At 32.9% G+C, this 16811-nt stretch overlaps 1 protein-coding gene and 1 long non-coding RNA gene across 6 annotated transcripts; one reads left to right on the top strand and one right to left on the bottom strand.

The window, feature by feature from the left end:
• Positions 1-16059, top strand: axo (axotactin). 5 transcript variants are annotated; one of them, XM_025161809.2, is made up of 16 exons: positions 1-248; positions 616-1013; positions 2777-4680; positions 4750-4919; positions 6491-6633; positions 6697-6980; positions 7794-8190; positions 8278-8373; positions 8477-9651; positions 13348-13445; positions 13560-13707; positions 13795-13985; positions 14163-14412; positions 14493-14684; positions 14973-15067; positions 15141-16059. In XM_025161809.2, the coding sequence occupies exons 2-16, from the start codon at positions 724-726 to the stop codon at positions 15231-15233; spliced, it is 5526 nt and encodes a 1841-aa protein (XP_025017577.1). In that variant the 5' UTR covers positions 1-248; positions 616-723; the 3' UTR covers positions 15234-16059. The 5 variants fall into 5 exon arrangements, with proteins under 5 accessions (XP_025017577.1, XP_089124631.1, XP_089124632.1 ...); XM_089268505.1 differs by having other exon boundaries at positions 14493-14675; XM_089268504.1 differs by lacking the exon at positions 1-248 and having other exon boundaries at positions 589-1013.
• LOC107366779 (uncharacterized) lies at positions 11017-11394 on the bottom strand. The gene is made up of 2 exons (XR_001569752.3): positions 11267-11394; positions 11017-11158 (listed from the first exon to the last, which is right to left on the bottom strand). It is a non-coding gene; the product is annotated as an uncharacterized LOC107366779 (long non-coding RNA).
• Positions 16060-16811: the final 752 nt, after the last annotated feature.

Below are 16811 nucleotides of genomic sequence, written 5' to 3' on the forward strand. Positions count from 1 at the left end.
AATTGTACGAAATTCAAATCAACAACCAGTTTTTATACCAAACCGATTGAAGGATTTCAGTGAAGCTTACATATTTTGAGCTTCGCCTTCATATTGGTTAAATGTTGCCTCTATTGTCATCCGAAGTTAAGATTCCCAAATAATTTAGTTTTCCCTCTTCTCATCTTTTCCCCTCTCATCATCATCCAGCTTTCCATCTTTCTTAGTTTCTCTTCGTCGCCCACTCTCATCTTCATCTCCGTTCAAAAGTAAGTGTTTATTATTTGCTTGCAGGTAAACTAGTCCAATGTTGTTACTTTGCTTGTTGCAACTTTCAGCGCTTTCAAAGATGTTATTATTACAAATATTATTACCATTTTATACCTGTAATCATGTTGATTGTAATTAATAACAGTAATGAGGTTGATAATAAACTTTAGTTTGACACAATTTGAAGAGTGAAACACTGAAAATGTAATTGTTTTTTACTTTTGATAAAATTGGTTGACTGTTAACGGCAACTCTACAGACTTGTTTACAGATTTATTTGAGGAATAAGGCTAATTATTAGCTATTTATCTCTTCATTTAATGATTGATTGATCATAATAGACTAATCAAATTGTTTATTATTTAGCTTCTTAACGATGGATTACAAATTAATGGGTCTTGATATCAACAACTGTTAACAGCTTCTTCCATATGTGATTTTATTTACTAGCTTCGTTTGTAAAACTGTGTTAACATGGGAGACTTTACATTTTTTTGTGCTTCCATTTTGTTTAATTTAATTTTATTGGTTCATACCCATGGTCATCACGGTCATCATGGTCACAGTCATCACACTAAAGAGTTAATCTCATCATCAACTTTACCACCTAGACCAGCATTCACTTCACCAACATCTCCACCTTCAATACCAGATCATTTGGATCCAAAGGTTTTTACTTTCACACAAAACAATTCATTTCTTCTAATCAACTCAACTGATTGTTGGCCTCCCCACATTACAAGATCTCTTAATTTTAAATTTAGGTAAGTAATTAACCAGTAACTTCTGACAAATCAAACAATCAAGCTTTCCTCTTTAACTAACCAAGTCATGTCAAGTGTTTGACAATCTTGCTTTTGAACCTTCTTTAAATCAGAATCAACCTTAACCAGATTTTTCAAAAATAAGTCTCAGATTATTCAATAAGATTTACATTGCATTAACAATTAGCTTTAGTCCAATTATTGATACTTGACTCTCAACAAGTGTTTAGTGTGAGGCAAAAACTGTAACAATTTGTAAACCCAACCCAAAAGATCGATACAACTACTCAGTTTTTCAATTCACACAGGTCGCAATTGTTGCTAAGTTAATTTACCTTAACGATCATTTAGTTAGATAAAAATGGCTCTATTTTTTTACCAATAACATTTATTGTCATCCAGTAAATGTATCCATTTGTGTAAACTAATAAAAGGTGAAACCAGGAAAGGTAATTGTTATCAATGAACAAAATCAACCGAGAACTGCATAAACCAGACAAAGTATTATAAATTGTTGATTATCATGTTACTATGGTTAAATTAAACCTGAAAACCAATACTAACAACCATAAACTAACATGACTTTTACGGAAAAAATCACAGATCTCAGGTTGAACTCTCTAGCTCTTAATTTTGCTTGTTGATTAATTTCTTATATGTATTTTAATTCAATCAAGTTTCATTTTAATGTCTATCGAGAGTTCCCATTGAGGATAAAATTGTTTTCAATAAATATGATTATCAAATGTTTCGGTTGATGACTTATTTTGAAACAAATTGAGCCAACTAGTTATTATTGTTGTTTCCGATTGTAAGTTGTGTTAAACTGTCAAGTGTCTCTAATCAATTAGCTTCAAGTGTATCAGTCTTTACCTGATTATCAATATCATCACCCAAAGTAGACCATAAATAATAAGCTCATAAGAGTTTTCATCACGAGAAGACAAATAATTACAATCAAATACAAATTGCATAAATCGTGTTGATGAATTTAAATGACAATTCAGTTCCAGTTGTTCATTTCCTTCAACAGCATTTCTCTGAGCTTCACTAAAAAATTTACCAATTCTCCTATTTACCTTTCTATTGTAAATATATACCTTTTTGCTTCACCATTTGTGTGTTGGTGATATCAACAATTAAGATTGCAGTTTAGTTTTATTACAAAACGCCTTAAAAAACTCAGGGTTATGTCAATAATGTTTCCTGTTGTTGATGTTTTAATGGTTAAAAGTGCATCAGAAAAGTATTAATAGTCTCCCTGCTATTAATTAATGAAGTTACTTTCTAATTAAAACGTAATACTCAATGTTGACTAATGAAATGATTTCTGTAAGCATCACAATCAATCAAGAAAATAGTTAACACTGAAAGAAACCAATTAGGCAAATTATTTCATCCATTATTATCACGTAATTAAGGTTATCATCAAGTCAATCCATCATTTACAATGAGATTTTCAAACATTTCATGTAAAGGTGAATAAAGATGCATTGGGTTAGATTTATCAAAATGTTGGCTAAAAGTGTTGAACCCGTTAATCACAAATTAATTTTAACTGGTTTTTGCAAAAGATTGTCTTAAGCTGTCTAAAGATATCTCATGTAGCCTTAATGTCTAGACTTTGATCCGTTAAAATAAACCAGAGATAACCAGAAACAGTCATTTTAACCTCTGTTGTCATCGATTAAGCAAAGAGTTGAAAGATTAGAGTTACTTTTTGGCTTGAAGGATATTAAAAGTTGTCTTTTCTTCTTTTGCAGGACTCATCGGTCCAATAGTTTGTTATTGTTTCACTCAGTTAATTCTGCCCCACCTGGCTATCCCCTGTATGAGTTTCATATGATCTTGAATCGCGGAGCTGTTGAGATTGTTCACGAATTTGGCTTGGCTTTAGATAAGTTTACTATTGGCAAGGGGTTTAATGATGATCGTTGGCATCAAGTAAACCTGACAATTATTGCCTCAGAGGCTAAATTAAAGATCATTATTGATGGTCAAATTGGATCTATATTTGTACTTCGATCTTTTTTGTCCCTCCATCCAAATGGTTATCAACCTTATGGCCAGTATAATCCGAAACAACCAAGTATCTACGGAAATATACCATCAAGCCTTTACTTTGGTGGACTTGATCCAAACCTTCGTTATGTTCATAAACACCACCATTCGCCTCGATTCATTGGTTGTTTGGGCAACATTCAGTTCACTCATAGCTCGATTCTTTTTGTTGATGTGCCATTAATAACTTCTGTTGGCCTGAAAACGGGTTGTATCAATCTGTGTCGATCAAGTATTCAATGTTCCTTAGGATCTTCATGTGTCAATCATTACACTCATTCAACATGTGACTGTTTTGGTACTGAATTTGAGGATACCTGGTGTTCAGTGTCTCCAGTAACAGCATTAACTCTCCGTGGCACCTCTTTCATCACTTACACCGCCTTTAATTGGACTGAGCGAACAGAAACTCTAATGAATCGAATCAGTCTTCATTTTCGTACTCGCTTTGATGATTCAATGCTTCTCTATGCTTATGGTCTTTATCCTGATTTTAATCATGTTTTCTTGGATCTAATTGAGGGTAAGCTACGATTTGAGATTGACTTCGGTGAAGGCCCATTAAGAGTGACCACCACAGGAAGTAAATTGTCAGATGGAGCCTGGCATAACGTGACTGTTATCCACGCTAAGAGAGATGTTCACATAATAGTTGACGGTATCACGCATCGACTTCATGTTAATGGGCAACGATTCTACCTTCACCTTGAACCATACATTTATGTAGCTGGCTTACCTAAATCAGTCGAGGTTCGTTCACTTTACCCAAAAAGCTTGGTGAGATCAAAATTCGTCGGTTGCCTGAAGTCAGTTTACTTTAATCGAGAAGACATTTTCTTGGGTCTCAGAAAGAATCAGCCAAATATACGTTTTACTGGCCTTTTTGGTCCAGAATTTGGCTGTTCTCCGGTGCCCAGTTTACCTATTACCTTTCAAACTTCTCGATCTTACTTGAATGTAACCAAAACGTTCTCTAACGTACTTGATCTTTTCATGGAATTTAAAACTCCCCAGCGAGATGTCATCCTTTCATCAGGTCGATTCCGTTTTGTAGAAGAACCAACAAGTCATTTACTATGGATTTTACATTTAAAAAATTCGATTCCCCATTTTTCAATCATCGATTATGATAATGATAATTCAGAGATTCAGCCAATCTCAAAAACCTGGTCCTCGGGTAAACCAGTTAGATTCTTGGCTGGTCAGTGGCAAATGATTGGTTTGTATGGTCAAAGTTCAAATTTAACCATTGAAATCAACAATGAATATACCGTCAAATACCAATTCGAAGGGGAAATGTCATTCAATAGTTACATTATTGTTGGTGCTCTTAATGCTACTTTCAACAACTCAAATGCTTACGGTTACGGTATCATGGGATGTATTCGCAACCTTGGTGTTGACCATGAAACTGTTGATTCTCGGATATTGTTGAACAATCGAGCTCTTCATTCAGGTCGTGTTGCTTTAGATCAATGTTCCTACATAAATCCATGTGATTATCCGGGTGCCTGTGAACATGGTGGCAAGTGTACAGTCAATAAAGAGGGGGATGCAGATTGTGATTGTACCGATACAGGTTATGCAGGGAAAACTTGTCACTTTGGTAAGTATTTCCAGAATTTTTCAGGTCATTTACAATAACCTTTTCAATTTATTTCATTCTTTTGACCAGCTTTGTACAAAAGAACCTGTGAAGAGTATTATTTGCTTGGACATCGTAAAAATGGAACTTACATGATAGATATTGATCGAAACGGACCTTTACCACCTGCTAGAGTTGAATGTACAATGTCATTTAAGCGAACCGAAACCACCGTTAATCACAATTTGCCTGTTGAATATGTAAGTTTAATGAAAAAAGCAACGCTTAATCATCTCATCTTACTAGTTTTAACCAAGCAAACCTTATAAGCTTTACCTAATAATTAAACTGTCTTCGGTTAGGTTACCTCATTTGCAATTCAAGATTGAGAGCTTGATTAGTAAACCAAGGTATTGGTAACATGGTGAATTTAAAATGAACCTTCATCTGATTAAACATGTAGCTTATATTAGCTAGTGTTGATGGTGATGATGATAGCTATCTAAGGGCGATTATTCTCGGGTCCATCAAAAAATCATTACATCAAAAAATTGTATGATTTCACCTCTCAATGGTAGTACAGCTTTTACCAAATTTAGCACAATAAATGAACCAAAACTTGGTTAACCTTTCATAATTAACCTTTTAGATTTTTCAATATCAGCTTTTCTCTTGTGTTTTGGTATTTCTATTTTCTTTATGTTATCATTCCATCAGATTATTGAATGAAAGAGGATAGACAATGCGTAGGCCTGGAAATTAGGAATCTGTTTTGTTGTAAAAAAACCATATGAACCACTCCTTGTAACTTTTAAAGGTGAGATACAGGTTCGTCCAACGCTCCTTAAAAAATGAAAAGGTACAAAATTTTAAAGATGATTGAGTGAGATTAGTCGGACAAGAGTGAGAAAGTTTAAGGTAAAAAAGACGATCATTGATGATCATTTCATTGGTGTTGCCGTTTTTTATCCCATAACATTAGTCAAATAGGTAAACCTGCGCTTTTTTGAACATAATTGTTTTGGTTTACCTTTCATTTCATAAATCAAGTTGTAATGTTAATTAGCAAATTCAAAGTCAATCTCAGCTTAAAAGTAATCTAACAGCTTATAATAATGCTTCAGAAGCCTCAACAGATATTATTAACGTTGGATAAACCTACAATGTACCAATTTTCAATGAAAACAACAGTAAAATGAAAAGCTAAATCAAACAACTCCGGAGGCCTTAGTCAATTATCCATCCTTAATATTTGTTTTGACTCTAATAATGCGGCATCAATCTTAATTGTGAAGTAATCAGTTGTTTGGTAGATTCAACAGAATTGATTCAACTAATCAACTTTTTAAATGTAGTTTAGCACTGCATTGTATTTTACAATTAGGATATTGGGAAGGGAATATTTTATGACCGTTGATGAAGTCAGTGTTGCTTTCGATACATAGAGTGTTGTTTTTGTGGTTTTTAACTGTTAAAGCAATTGCTAGATATAAGTTATCATCTTTTAAACACTGCAGTTGGTCAAGAAAGGTTAGCCTGACTAAATGTTTGTTTGTCGTAAGAAATTGATCGATGATTTGATATTTCGATGGTCTCGAATTGAAGTTGCCATGTCTGTTGGTTTTTTTTACTTTGAACCAGTTTGAAAGGTTTAAGACCAAAGCTGAATATAAAATTGCTAATAATTTTATAAATAAGCTTCTCATATGAAAATATGCAACATTTAACTGTTATTTTTAAATGTTTTTGCTTAAAACACCCTTCATTTACATCCTACTTTATGCACTTAAATATTTCACGATTCTCATTAATGAAATTTGTTATCTTTCAGATCGTTCGTAAAAAAGATTTCCCCAGTTATTATATCGATATTGAATATCGAGAGTTCAATAAAGAAATGTTGAAAGCTTTGATTGGCCACACTAAAGGATGTACTCAAGAAATAAAATACGGATGTAGAAAGGCTCCTTTAAAGTAAGTTGATTTTCCTAGATTATTGACACATTTATATATTTTTATCAATTTTAATGTCAACAGTTTGGCGAAGGAAGCTTGGATGATTTCAGCCAGCGATTGGCGACTTGATTCAGTGGGAAGTAACATTAGTGGTCGATGTCCATGTTCAACCGCTATGAACTGTCAGGATCCCCAGCGTTATTGCAATTGCGACTTTTTAGATGAACGAGAGAATGAAGATTCTGGTGTTATTGTTGAACCAGCTAAATTGGCGATAACTCGAGCGTTTTTCCTCGCTTCGCCCAATTTAACTGAAGCCTCTGAGGGGCGGTTCACTCTATCACCATTGAAGTGCATTGATTTAAGTAAGTACACAAATGGTAGCGAAACAATCGTATTGTATTGTAAATCTACTGAGAATGATTTTGTTTGTTTACAACTGGTTTTAGTTAATTGTATGGAAATATCTAAAAACTATTATATTATTTATGGGATCTTTAAGCAAAATTTGCGCATTCTAATGACATGAAATGAAATTGAATACGCTTAGTTTTGTTTTTGAGACAATCAAGAAAAACAGATTTATTTTTATCCGTCCAACAATTCAAGTTAGATAATCATATTCAGCTATTGTGTAACTAATATTTTGAATATTCATTTTTATCTGTAGACAAAGAAATCTGAGCTTTTTGTTGCTTGATTTAGGATTTTTGTCTCAAATTTAGCTTTATCATTCTTGTATCGAAAAGTCTCAATGAATAAAAAATATAGTTTACACTGATTATTCCATAACTAATTGAAATAGGATGCAATCAGACTGAGAAAAGTGATTCAATTGATCAATCATTAGAATAAGTGTTAATTGGCTAAAAGCTTAACACAATAATGAGTGTTTATTGAGTTTGATTGAATAATCTTAGGTTCTTGAGAGTCGCTTCATTTCAAGCATTTAAAGTCGATGATTAAATAAATTCCGATTAAGCTGATAAATATGTTATTGATACAAAAAAGTGTTTATAACTAGACTCATGAACAAAGATTTAATGAGTGAAGGATGTCATTCAAAAATGCATAACAAGGGAAGTTTTCCAAACGCTACAGAAGTTTTGAACTTTTTTTACAAATTGTTCAAGTTGTTTACTCTCGATAATTGATTTATTTTCTTGTGTGTGTTTCAGGTACCCAAGAGCACATTGTAACGTTTAAAACCCGTCAATCGTATCTTGAACTTGATGGTTGGGTTTCTGGAGATTTGGCATTCAGTTTTCGAACAACCGTTTCTTATGGAGTGATTCTTTATCAAGCCCCTCTGTTTCCACACCATGGCCGCTTTTTAGTCACTTTAATTAGTCCTTTTGAAATTTTATTTGAATACTCTGTTAATGGTGTTCCTAGACAATCGAAGCTTATATCAAGAAGTAAACTAAACAATGGTCAATGGCAACAAGTTTGGGTTGATTATGAAACGAGGCACATGAGATTTACTGTTAATTTGGATTCACTGATGATCGATTTAGATCGTAATGAAATGTTTGATCTTTTTGAAGGACCTCTTTATATTGGCGGAGCACCTGAGTTAGTAATTTATCAATACATATCAATGATTGGAAAATAATATTTAACCTGTAGTAATATATTTTTCTACCTTATATCAATTCATAGGTCAAAGCTTAAAGACAAATCATCTTTAGGCTTTATTGGATGTTTCCGCGGCCTGTTGATTGCTGAGCGAATTATACCTTTGTCTATTCCTGAAAGGTGAGCATAATTGCCAAAACAGATGATTTGAAATCGGAAGCTTAGATTTTTAAATAAATTCACTTTTTTATTTGCAATATTTTTCTTTCCATTTGCTTTCCAGGGCTACTGATATTGAATCCCGATGTCAAGAGTCATGCCAACCCAATCCATGCCAAAATAATGGACATTGTATTGAAATGTGGGGAAATTATGAATGTATATGTGCTAACCCATTTGCTCATTCTGGACGTAACTGCCAAGATGATGCCAACCTAAATGGATTAACAATTAGCTCAGATAATGCTTTTGTTCACATGATGGTCCATGGAAATGAAACTCACCCGGTTCTTAACAAACGCATTTCCTTAAGCTTCCGAACTTATGAGGATTCCGGATTGGTTTTCTACGCAAATGACCACCTCAACAACTTCATTCAAATTCATTTATTCAATTTGAGTGTGATTTTTACCACAAACAACTACCGCACTATAGTCTCTGGGCGAGTTCGAGTTGGGCCTGAACTTATCTCTGGGAATCTAATTCAAGTATCAATTGAAAGACGTCGTAATTCAACCGTTTTGTCTGTATACACTGGCTGTGAACGTAATTGTTCATTACCAATTTCAGCTACCATCAACAGTTCTCTCGGCCTGTTACAAGAATATTATCAAAAGCCTTGGCAGTATGGAGGATCAATGGAACTTGTTAGACCGATTCGCTCTTTTATTGCCTTGCCTCCGCATACACAATTTTTTATTGGTGGAGTTGATCCAATTGTTGACCATTCACTGCCTACTTTTATTGGTTGCATCTCTGGCTTGTTAATCAATCACACTCTTTTTGATTTAGAACAAGCGATTGAGGAAAGTTCAGAGAAAAGAGAGGAAAAGCACGTTTCTATTAATGGTAATGTTACTGGAGGATGTCAACGTGTCTGTGATAAAAAACCCTGTGAAAATGGAGGCAAATGTCGTGAAAATATGAGAATTGGTTCTATTGAAGGTGTGAAATGTCAATGTGAGCAAACTTCTTATCAAGGTCATTTCTGCGAACAAGATATTGGTGTGCGATTTGATGGATCATCTGTTCTAACATACAACATTACCACAATCGATGTTGAACCTAAAAACGGAATTTGCTTAGAGTTTGCCTTTTCAGCCGAGCCTGAAGCTTATCCATTCTTCAGTCAAATTCGTCGACTCTTATTATTGTTTCAAAAAGATGATTGGTCGCTGCTTGTGAGTTTGCTGTCATCCGGTGGAATTTATCTTCAAGAGTTTGATGGAGTCAACAAAGGTATGTACAGTCAAGATTCCCAGTTGTACCTGTCTGAGAATAGCTTTCCATTCAATAGTCTGAGAATATCGAGCTATCCAGCTAACTTTTACGTCGGTTTGAAGGTATAACTCTCGAACGGTTGATGGTACAGACCTCAGACTTCAACCCTGAGCTTCTAAAGACTAAATCATTGAAACATTGAAATCCGGCTTTCAAGTTCATTGAAGATCACTTCGTTGTTTGACCTCTAAATGTCATTTGGAGCTCACTTTCTGAAAGTGAAATTGTTTCAGATCTGTTAATGTTAGTTAAGTGTTCATAATTCGCACCATTGAGAGGAAATTGAATTTTTCTAAAAACCAATTGATATTGTTCGAGACGTTGAATAAGATTGTTAGAATACCTACTAATAATGATTAGAAATAGATTTGTATTGAGCATTCAAAAATGTATTATACTAAAAATCATTTGATTGTGAGGACTTTAATTTTCTTCTATGGGTTTTATATTGACTTTAGCGTCTAATTCAATCAGTTTTTCTTCCTATCTTAATAGCTTATCAAAATGTTTCTGATCATTATTGTCGAGAAGCATGAGTACATCACTGCAACAAAGCGACAAAACAATATTCGGAGCTGGGTCCGCAAGCGACGTTTTTGTCTGATCTTTTTCGAGCTTGAAAATCTCAGCATTTGTAGCAAGTAGAAGACTTTTGATAGCATCGATCGATTGCCGCAAATGTATTCTACATAAATCTTAATAAGACAATGTAATATGCTATAGTATGTCCTGCAGTAGACCCGCAAGTTGCCCACTTTGACCTTAAAAATCTCAGAAACTGATCTAACAAGGAAAGTGCCTTTGCTGGTACGATCATTTTCAATTTTTTTCGGGCTTATATTGTAGAGGGCAAAAAATAATTAGACACGTATTTTTGCTTTTGTTTCGCTAGTGCGCGGTTATTGATATTTAAGCACTTTTAAGCGAGGATATTGCATTGTAATCTATTGGAGTTACTGAAAAATGATTTACAATTTTCATTATGAGATTTGAAAATGATCGTACCAGCAAAGGCACTTCCCTTGTAAGAAAAATAAAAGAGATTTTTGTTATTCTCATAAGCGAATCTATTCTCAAAAAAGTTGACACCTTAACTCGAAAGGATAAAAAGTGTAAAAAGAGAGACTTACTGCAAACGACACGAGAAATGATTTTAATCCATCTCGAAACAAGTTAATATTATGAAACCTCTGAATTTGTTGATATCAATTCAAACAATCATAAAGAATAAAACAGAGTAGCCATAAAATTTTTTACCAAGATAAATCGGATCATCTGTTGAAATCTTGAATATGCAAAGTAATAAAAGATGAAAATGACAAATTTTGCGAGTTATTTATTCTTTATTCATTTAGATGACATAGCTTAATTAGCTGAATTTGATACACCTACCACCAATGCAAGTGGCTGTTTCAGGTAGGCATTCTTGATTACTTGTACAAGTTTTTGACAAAGATGGACAAATCTACAAGAAAACAGAAATTTATTGTAACGGACAGTTTTGTTCAAAGCTGAATACTGAGTAGTATTCGTTCAATTTTAATTATGAACTTGAAAGGTAAATAATACTTACTAGAATGCCCAGGAAGAACAGAATAAAATACAAAGAAACGAATTTCATGTTATCGGACTGTGTAAAAGAAAATGTATTGGATTGAAGTAGAATTTTTAAGAACTGATAACCAATTCCTTCAAACCAGGCTTTATATACCGAAAATTTGTTTATTCAATGAATAATGTTGATCATCTAGCTGGCAAAATTTTCGCATTAATAGTAATTTAAACCCAGTCATCATACAGGAAATAGTTCAACAGATTTCAAATGTCAGAAAAGAAAGCAAACTTTGTTTGACTCGAAACCTATTAACCTTATGATAGCTGTTCTTCAATACAAACAATCATTAATTAATCATCAAAACAGCTAAACTGATAACATGAGGCAAATTAAATTTGCGTTTCATTTAAGTACCTGATTACCTATGATTTAATGTTTTGCAGTTTTCTTATGCAAAATGTTTTTTATATAAATGAGAGCGTGCCTGAAATGCTCTGTGCATTAGTTTAGTACGACCGGTTTCCCGATCTGTTAGAATCATTAAAATCAATTGTAGAATAAAATTGATACGAAAAATGTATGTTCTAACGAAACGAATTAAATTTAAATTTGTAAATAATCAAGCAAAACGATTAACATAAAAGGGGTCATAAGTTTGTGAAACAGCAGGCTTAAAGTCTCGAGTACTTAAAGGAAACGGAAATTTCATTTTCCTCCTGTTATCAGTTTAGCTGTTTTTATACTTCACATTGATGATTTTTTGTCTGAAAGAACAGCTGACAGAACGATACTAGGTGTTGAGTTAAACGGAAGTTTGCTTTGTTTTCTGTCTACGAAAAACTGTTGAACTATTTGCTGTAAGATGAATGGTTTTAAATTACTAATACGTGTATAAATAATGTTTACACACTACACAGTAGATAGCATTAATGCGAAAATTTTTGCCAGCTAGATGATCAACATTATTCATTGAATGAACAAATTTTCGGTATATAAAGCCTGGTTTGAAGGAATTGGTTATCAGTTCTTAAAAATTCTACTTCAATCCAATACATTTTCTTTTACACAGTCCGATAACATGAAATTCGTTTCTTTGTATTTTATTCTGTTCTTCATGGGCATTCTAGTAAGTATAATTTTCCTTTCAAGTTCATAATTTAATTAAGAGTGAACAAATATTACTCGGTATTTAATTTTTAACAAAACTCAAATACAATAAATTTTCTGCTTTCTTGTAGATCTGCCCATCTTTCGCAAGACGAAAAACTTGTAAAACAAGCTCAGATTGCGGCCTATCCATTTTTTGCATTAAGGGTGAATGTAGAGCATACTGATCGAGAATGATTCAATGCTTCAATTATCCTCACATGGAATTGTGTCTTCGAAAGTAGTCGTTTTCATTTTTTGTCCATGTTAAGGGGGGATCAAGCTAATTAAGTTATGTCATCTATTCCGAAATAGATCATGAATAAAGAATATAAATAAACTCGCAAACTTTGTCATTTTCATTCTTTATTCCTTTGCTAACCGCCAATTTTATAAATGCATGTACTAGGTGAGTCAAAATTGACGCTAGTAATTAAATCGCTCTAACTTTTTAACAGATTTAGATAGGAAAATAATTTTCATTCAGCTAAATGCATAATTTTCTGGAGGATTACATTTTAAAAATAAAAAAATTTTCACAAAATTACCGAAATTCTGGCCCTGGGAAGCACGATTTCAAGGGTGTAAGTTCATCTTGAGGTCAAAAGTTTTTTATTACGTAAAACGTAATCCCTCTGCCTAAAAATAACGTGGAAAAAATTTGGTGCAAAAAAAACCAGAAGACAGCCTAAAGATTTTGTGATCCTCATTATTGAATCGATTCTCAAAATAAAGTTGATAGCTTAACTCGAAAGGATAAAAAAGTGAAAAAATGTGAGACGATTTTACTTCAAACGAATGATTCTAAATCATCTCGAATCAAGTGAATATTATGAAACCTCTAGCTTTGAAGAGATATCAATTCAAACAGAGCAGTCATAAAATTTTGTTTCCGCAATTTGACTACAAATTTTATCTATTTTTATTAATTTTTGACATAAAACCATCACTAGCTTGGCGTAAAACAATTTCAAGGCAACAACATCATTATGCTGATGGATTCAGACATTGGGTTGTTTACAATCGAACAAATGATAATGTCAAGCTTGAAGTAAGTACGATTCTTCTTTTACTCGAGGTTGATCTAAATCCGCTCTAGATTCTTGATACGTTAAAATAGTTAAATTCACAAGTTAACCAGAATTTATGTTTGTTTTGTTTTCAGATTGATGGTGCTGTTCATGAAGTGGCTCTCAAACAAAACATACCAAAAATTGGTTCATTAGGACCCAAACAGATGATTAAAGTCGGTGGTAATCTAGATTCTGACAATTATCTGGATGAATATAGTACATACATCGGATGTATATCAAGTGAGTTATTTTTCAATAAGTTGAATCAGCATTTCAACTCGTGAAGATGATTTATTTCATTTCATTTTCTCTCTTTTTTTACTGTAGATTTGAGAATCAAGGTTGGACCAAAGCATCAACAGCTGATCAATCCGATTGAATCAGCTTTCGAAGGTGATGACAAGGCTGATGTCATGCAAAACGGGAGTCACATTTGGCAAGGAATAAAACAACAAAGGTGTTCACGCTTCAAAAGTATCTCTAAATCTGTTTCATATGGTGTTAACCTTCCGTACGAGGTGAATATTCATTATTACATTTCATTCAATAAGATAATTCTCAATGTCTTGAGCCACAGTCTCAAATTTTATATTAATTATCTTCATGATTTACAGCTTATATATTTTTCAATACCAACTACTGACTAATTAACGCTGACAATCACATTAATTTTCTGGCTTTTCTCTTATTTTCAGCTTCCTGATACTAAATGGTCTACAGAAGAGCCTGTTAAACATCACATACTAAAAACCAAAAGCCGTAAAAGTCCAGTTGATCTGTACACAACTGAATTTTATGTATTTTTTGGATGCCTCAGTATCTTGATTATTGTATTAACTGGAATAACCATTTACATGTGCAAAATCCAAAGATCATATAAAATGAATAAATTCAGAGGAGAAACACCATTTTTCAATGCTCAACGAAAAGGATCTCCAAAAATACGTATGTCTACCGATAATTTTTACTCTAATCAAGATGAAATTTTCCCAATTTTTAAATATCTTTCTCTCTTTTTTGTTTAGCTTATACCCGAGTCTATCAAAATTATGAAAAAAGAACTCCAGAAGCACGATTAATTTCGTTTAAATCAACTGAAGGAAGATCGAAAATGACTGAACTGCAACCTTTACATGAAACATCTGAGGAATATGATAAAGAAACTGACGACGCTGTTACTATTAGACGATTGAGTTCAGCAACTAATGGTACTTATGGTAAACTTGAATGATGATTTAATCTTTTTTGGCTCAATTCAATGTTCCGTTATTGTCTCAATAATGCTGATGTCTCTCTTTCTCGGTACCATCAACTGCAAACAAACTGAACAAACTGCCCAAAACATATTGCCTTTAACAATAACAAAAACAACAATCACACAAATATTGATGACGTTGAAAATCACCGTCCTTTTTAAATCCTAACCCATCTGGTAAACTTAATAACATTCATAAATGTTATTGATTTATCTGGAAATCCATTGAAACTCGTAAATAATTGTACAGATTGGTGCTTCAATCATCATCATCATCATCACCTTGTCACGACTTCTCAAGAGCTCAATTGGGAGCCTGATGTAGATAATACAATGATTCTTTCTGTTAGTTTCAAAAATATCCAATAATTTCTTTAAATTGATCATTAACATTATTATCTATTTTCTCCTTCATCAGGAAATTAACGCCTCTGACATTGATCTTCGTCGTGGATCTCTCGTGCCTTTGGCCACCTTAAGTGAACTTGCCATTCCAAACATCATCAACTAGTCATGCTTTATTACAAGGCCCAAATTATACCAGTCAATTTGTTATTTAACGATTTTAAAAGAATGCATTTCTTATTTATCAACAATTATCTTTGATTTCTCATCAAATCACCAAAAAATTTCAAAGTCAATCATACTTATAAATCAATCTATTCTTCAAGCAACTTCATGTTACATTGAGTGTTTAAGCTCATTGATTGTCAAGTGTCCTGTTAAGCAATTGTTCATTGATGGTCTTTTGGATGTATTCTTGAGAATCGATGGTTCATCAATGACAAGTTTCGTCGAGAGGAAGTAATGTAATCATCATGATATCTTGTGTAAATTTCTTGGTAACTTGGATGGTTATATCAGCAATTAACTCATCGTGCTCATGCCAGACAAGATTCACTGCAACAGCCTGTTTTGGTGAAAAAATAATAATTCTTATTGTTCTCATTCATCAACAGATTCTCCTAATTACAGCTTATGATGGTTAATCAAAGATTACTGGCATCAATCATCTTTACAAGATTAAATTACACTTGGAATGATGTCGAAAAAACTGGAGAATCCAATTTATTTGATCTTCTATTAATTTAGCTGATTGATATAAAAACCTCAACCTCCCACCTTTAACCCCTATTGAGCAGATTAACATGCAATCGAGTCATCATCTTTTAATCTCTAGTTAACTAATATAAATGGATCAATTAGATGACGTTTTGCCAAAAACATTTAATACTGTAGTAATTTAAAAACTAAACAAAAGACGAGACACTGAATGTAAAATAAATTATGCCTTTGAGCGTTCATCAACAATCTAAAAATAAGGGTTCAAACAATTTAAATGGACAAGTCCTATTATTACGATAATTTAATCGATAAAAAGTACAAGTACAAGATTTATATTATTCAGACAAGGTAAAAGATAAATTGTCCACTCAATAGACTGCAAAAGCTATCAAATAGTGAACACAATCAAGTTTTATTTTAGATGCAAGACAATTGACAGTTTAATTGTTTCAAGTTGATACTTTTAGATCAGATGAAGCATCAAATTTTAGCCTAAATTAAATATTTGACAAATCGAGATACATCAATACATTTCATATACTGAAGTGAATTACAATTAAAAATAGCAAAGTTGACAGATAAATTATGGGTAAAGTAAACCGAAAGTATACAAATTAAGTTCAAACACAATGGAGATCGATCCAAATTAAGGTCATAAATCAATGTATTACTTTCGTTATTGTTTTTGTTTTGTTTTATTTAATTGATAAAATATTTCATTCTACAAATATAATAGCAGCAAAAATCAAAAAATCAAATGTTCAAAAGATATGAATGTTTATCCCTTAGTAGATGTACCAGGTACATAGACTGTAATCGTGTATCTTGTAATCAAATTCAACTAGCCTAATGCCCATATCAATTCAGGTGGTCTCCAAATGTAAGTCAAAGGTTAAAAAAGCTGACCTTGAGCTTTGGCTTAATATAAAAATTTTTGCCAAAAATGGGTAAAAAGATCTAATGGACACAATTTCAGCATATTAGATCGCGAGATATCACAAAAGTGCGATTGCAAGAAAATAAT

The sequence above is a fragment of the Tetranychus urticae genome, chromosome 2, assembly GCF_039701765.1.
Source record: "Tetranychus urticae isolate SD_2017Ah chromosome 2, NJAU_TeUrti_SD_1.0, whole genome shotgun sequence".
Lineage (NCBI taxonomy): Eukaryota > Metazoa > Arthropoda > Arachnida > Trombidiformes > Tetranychidae > Tetranychus > Tetranychus urticae.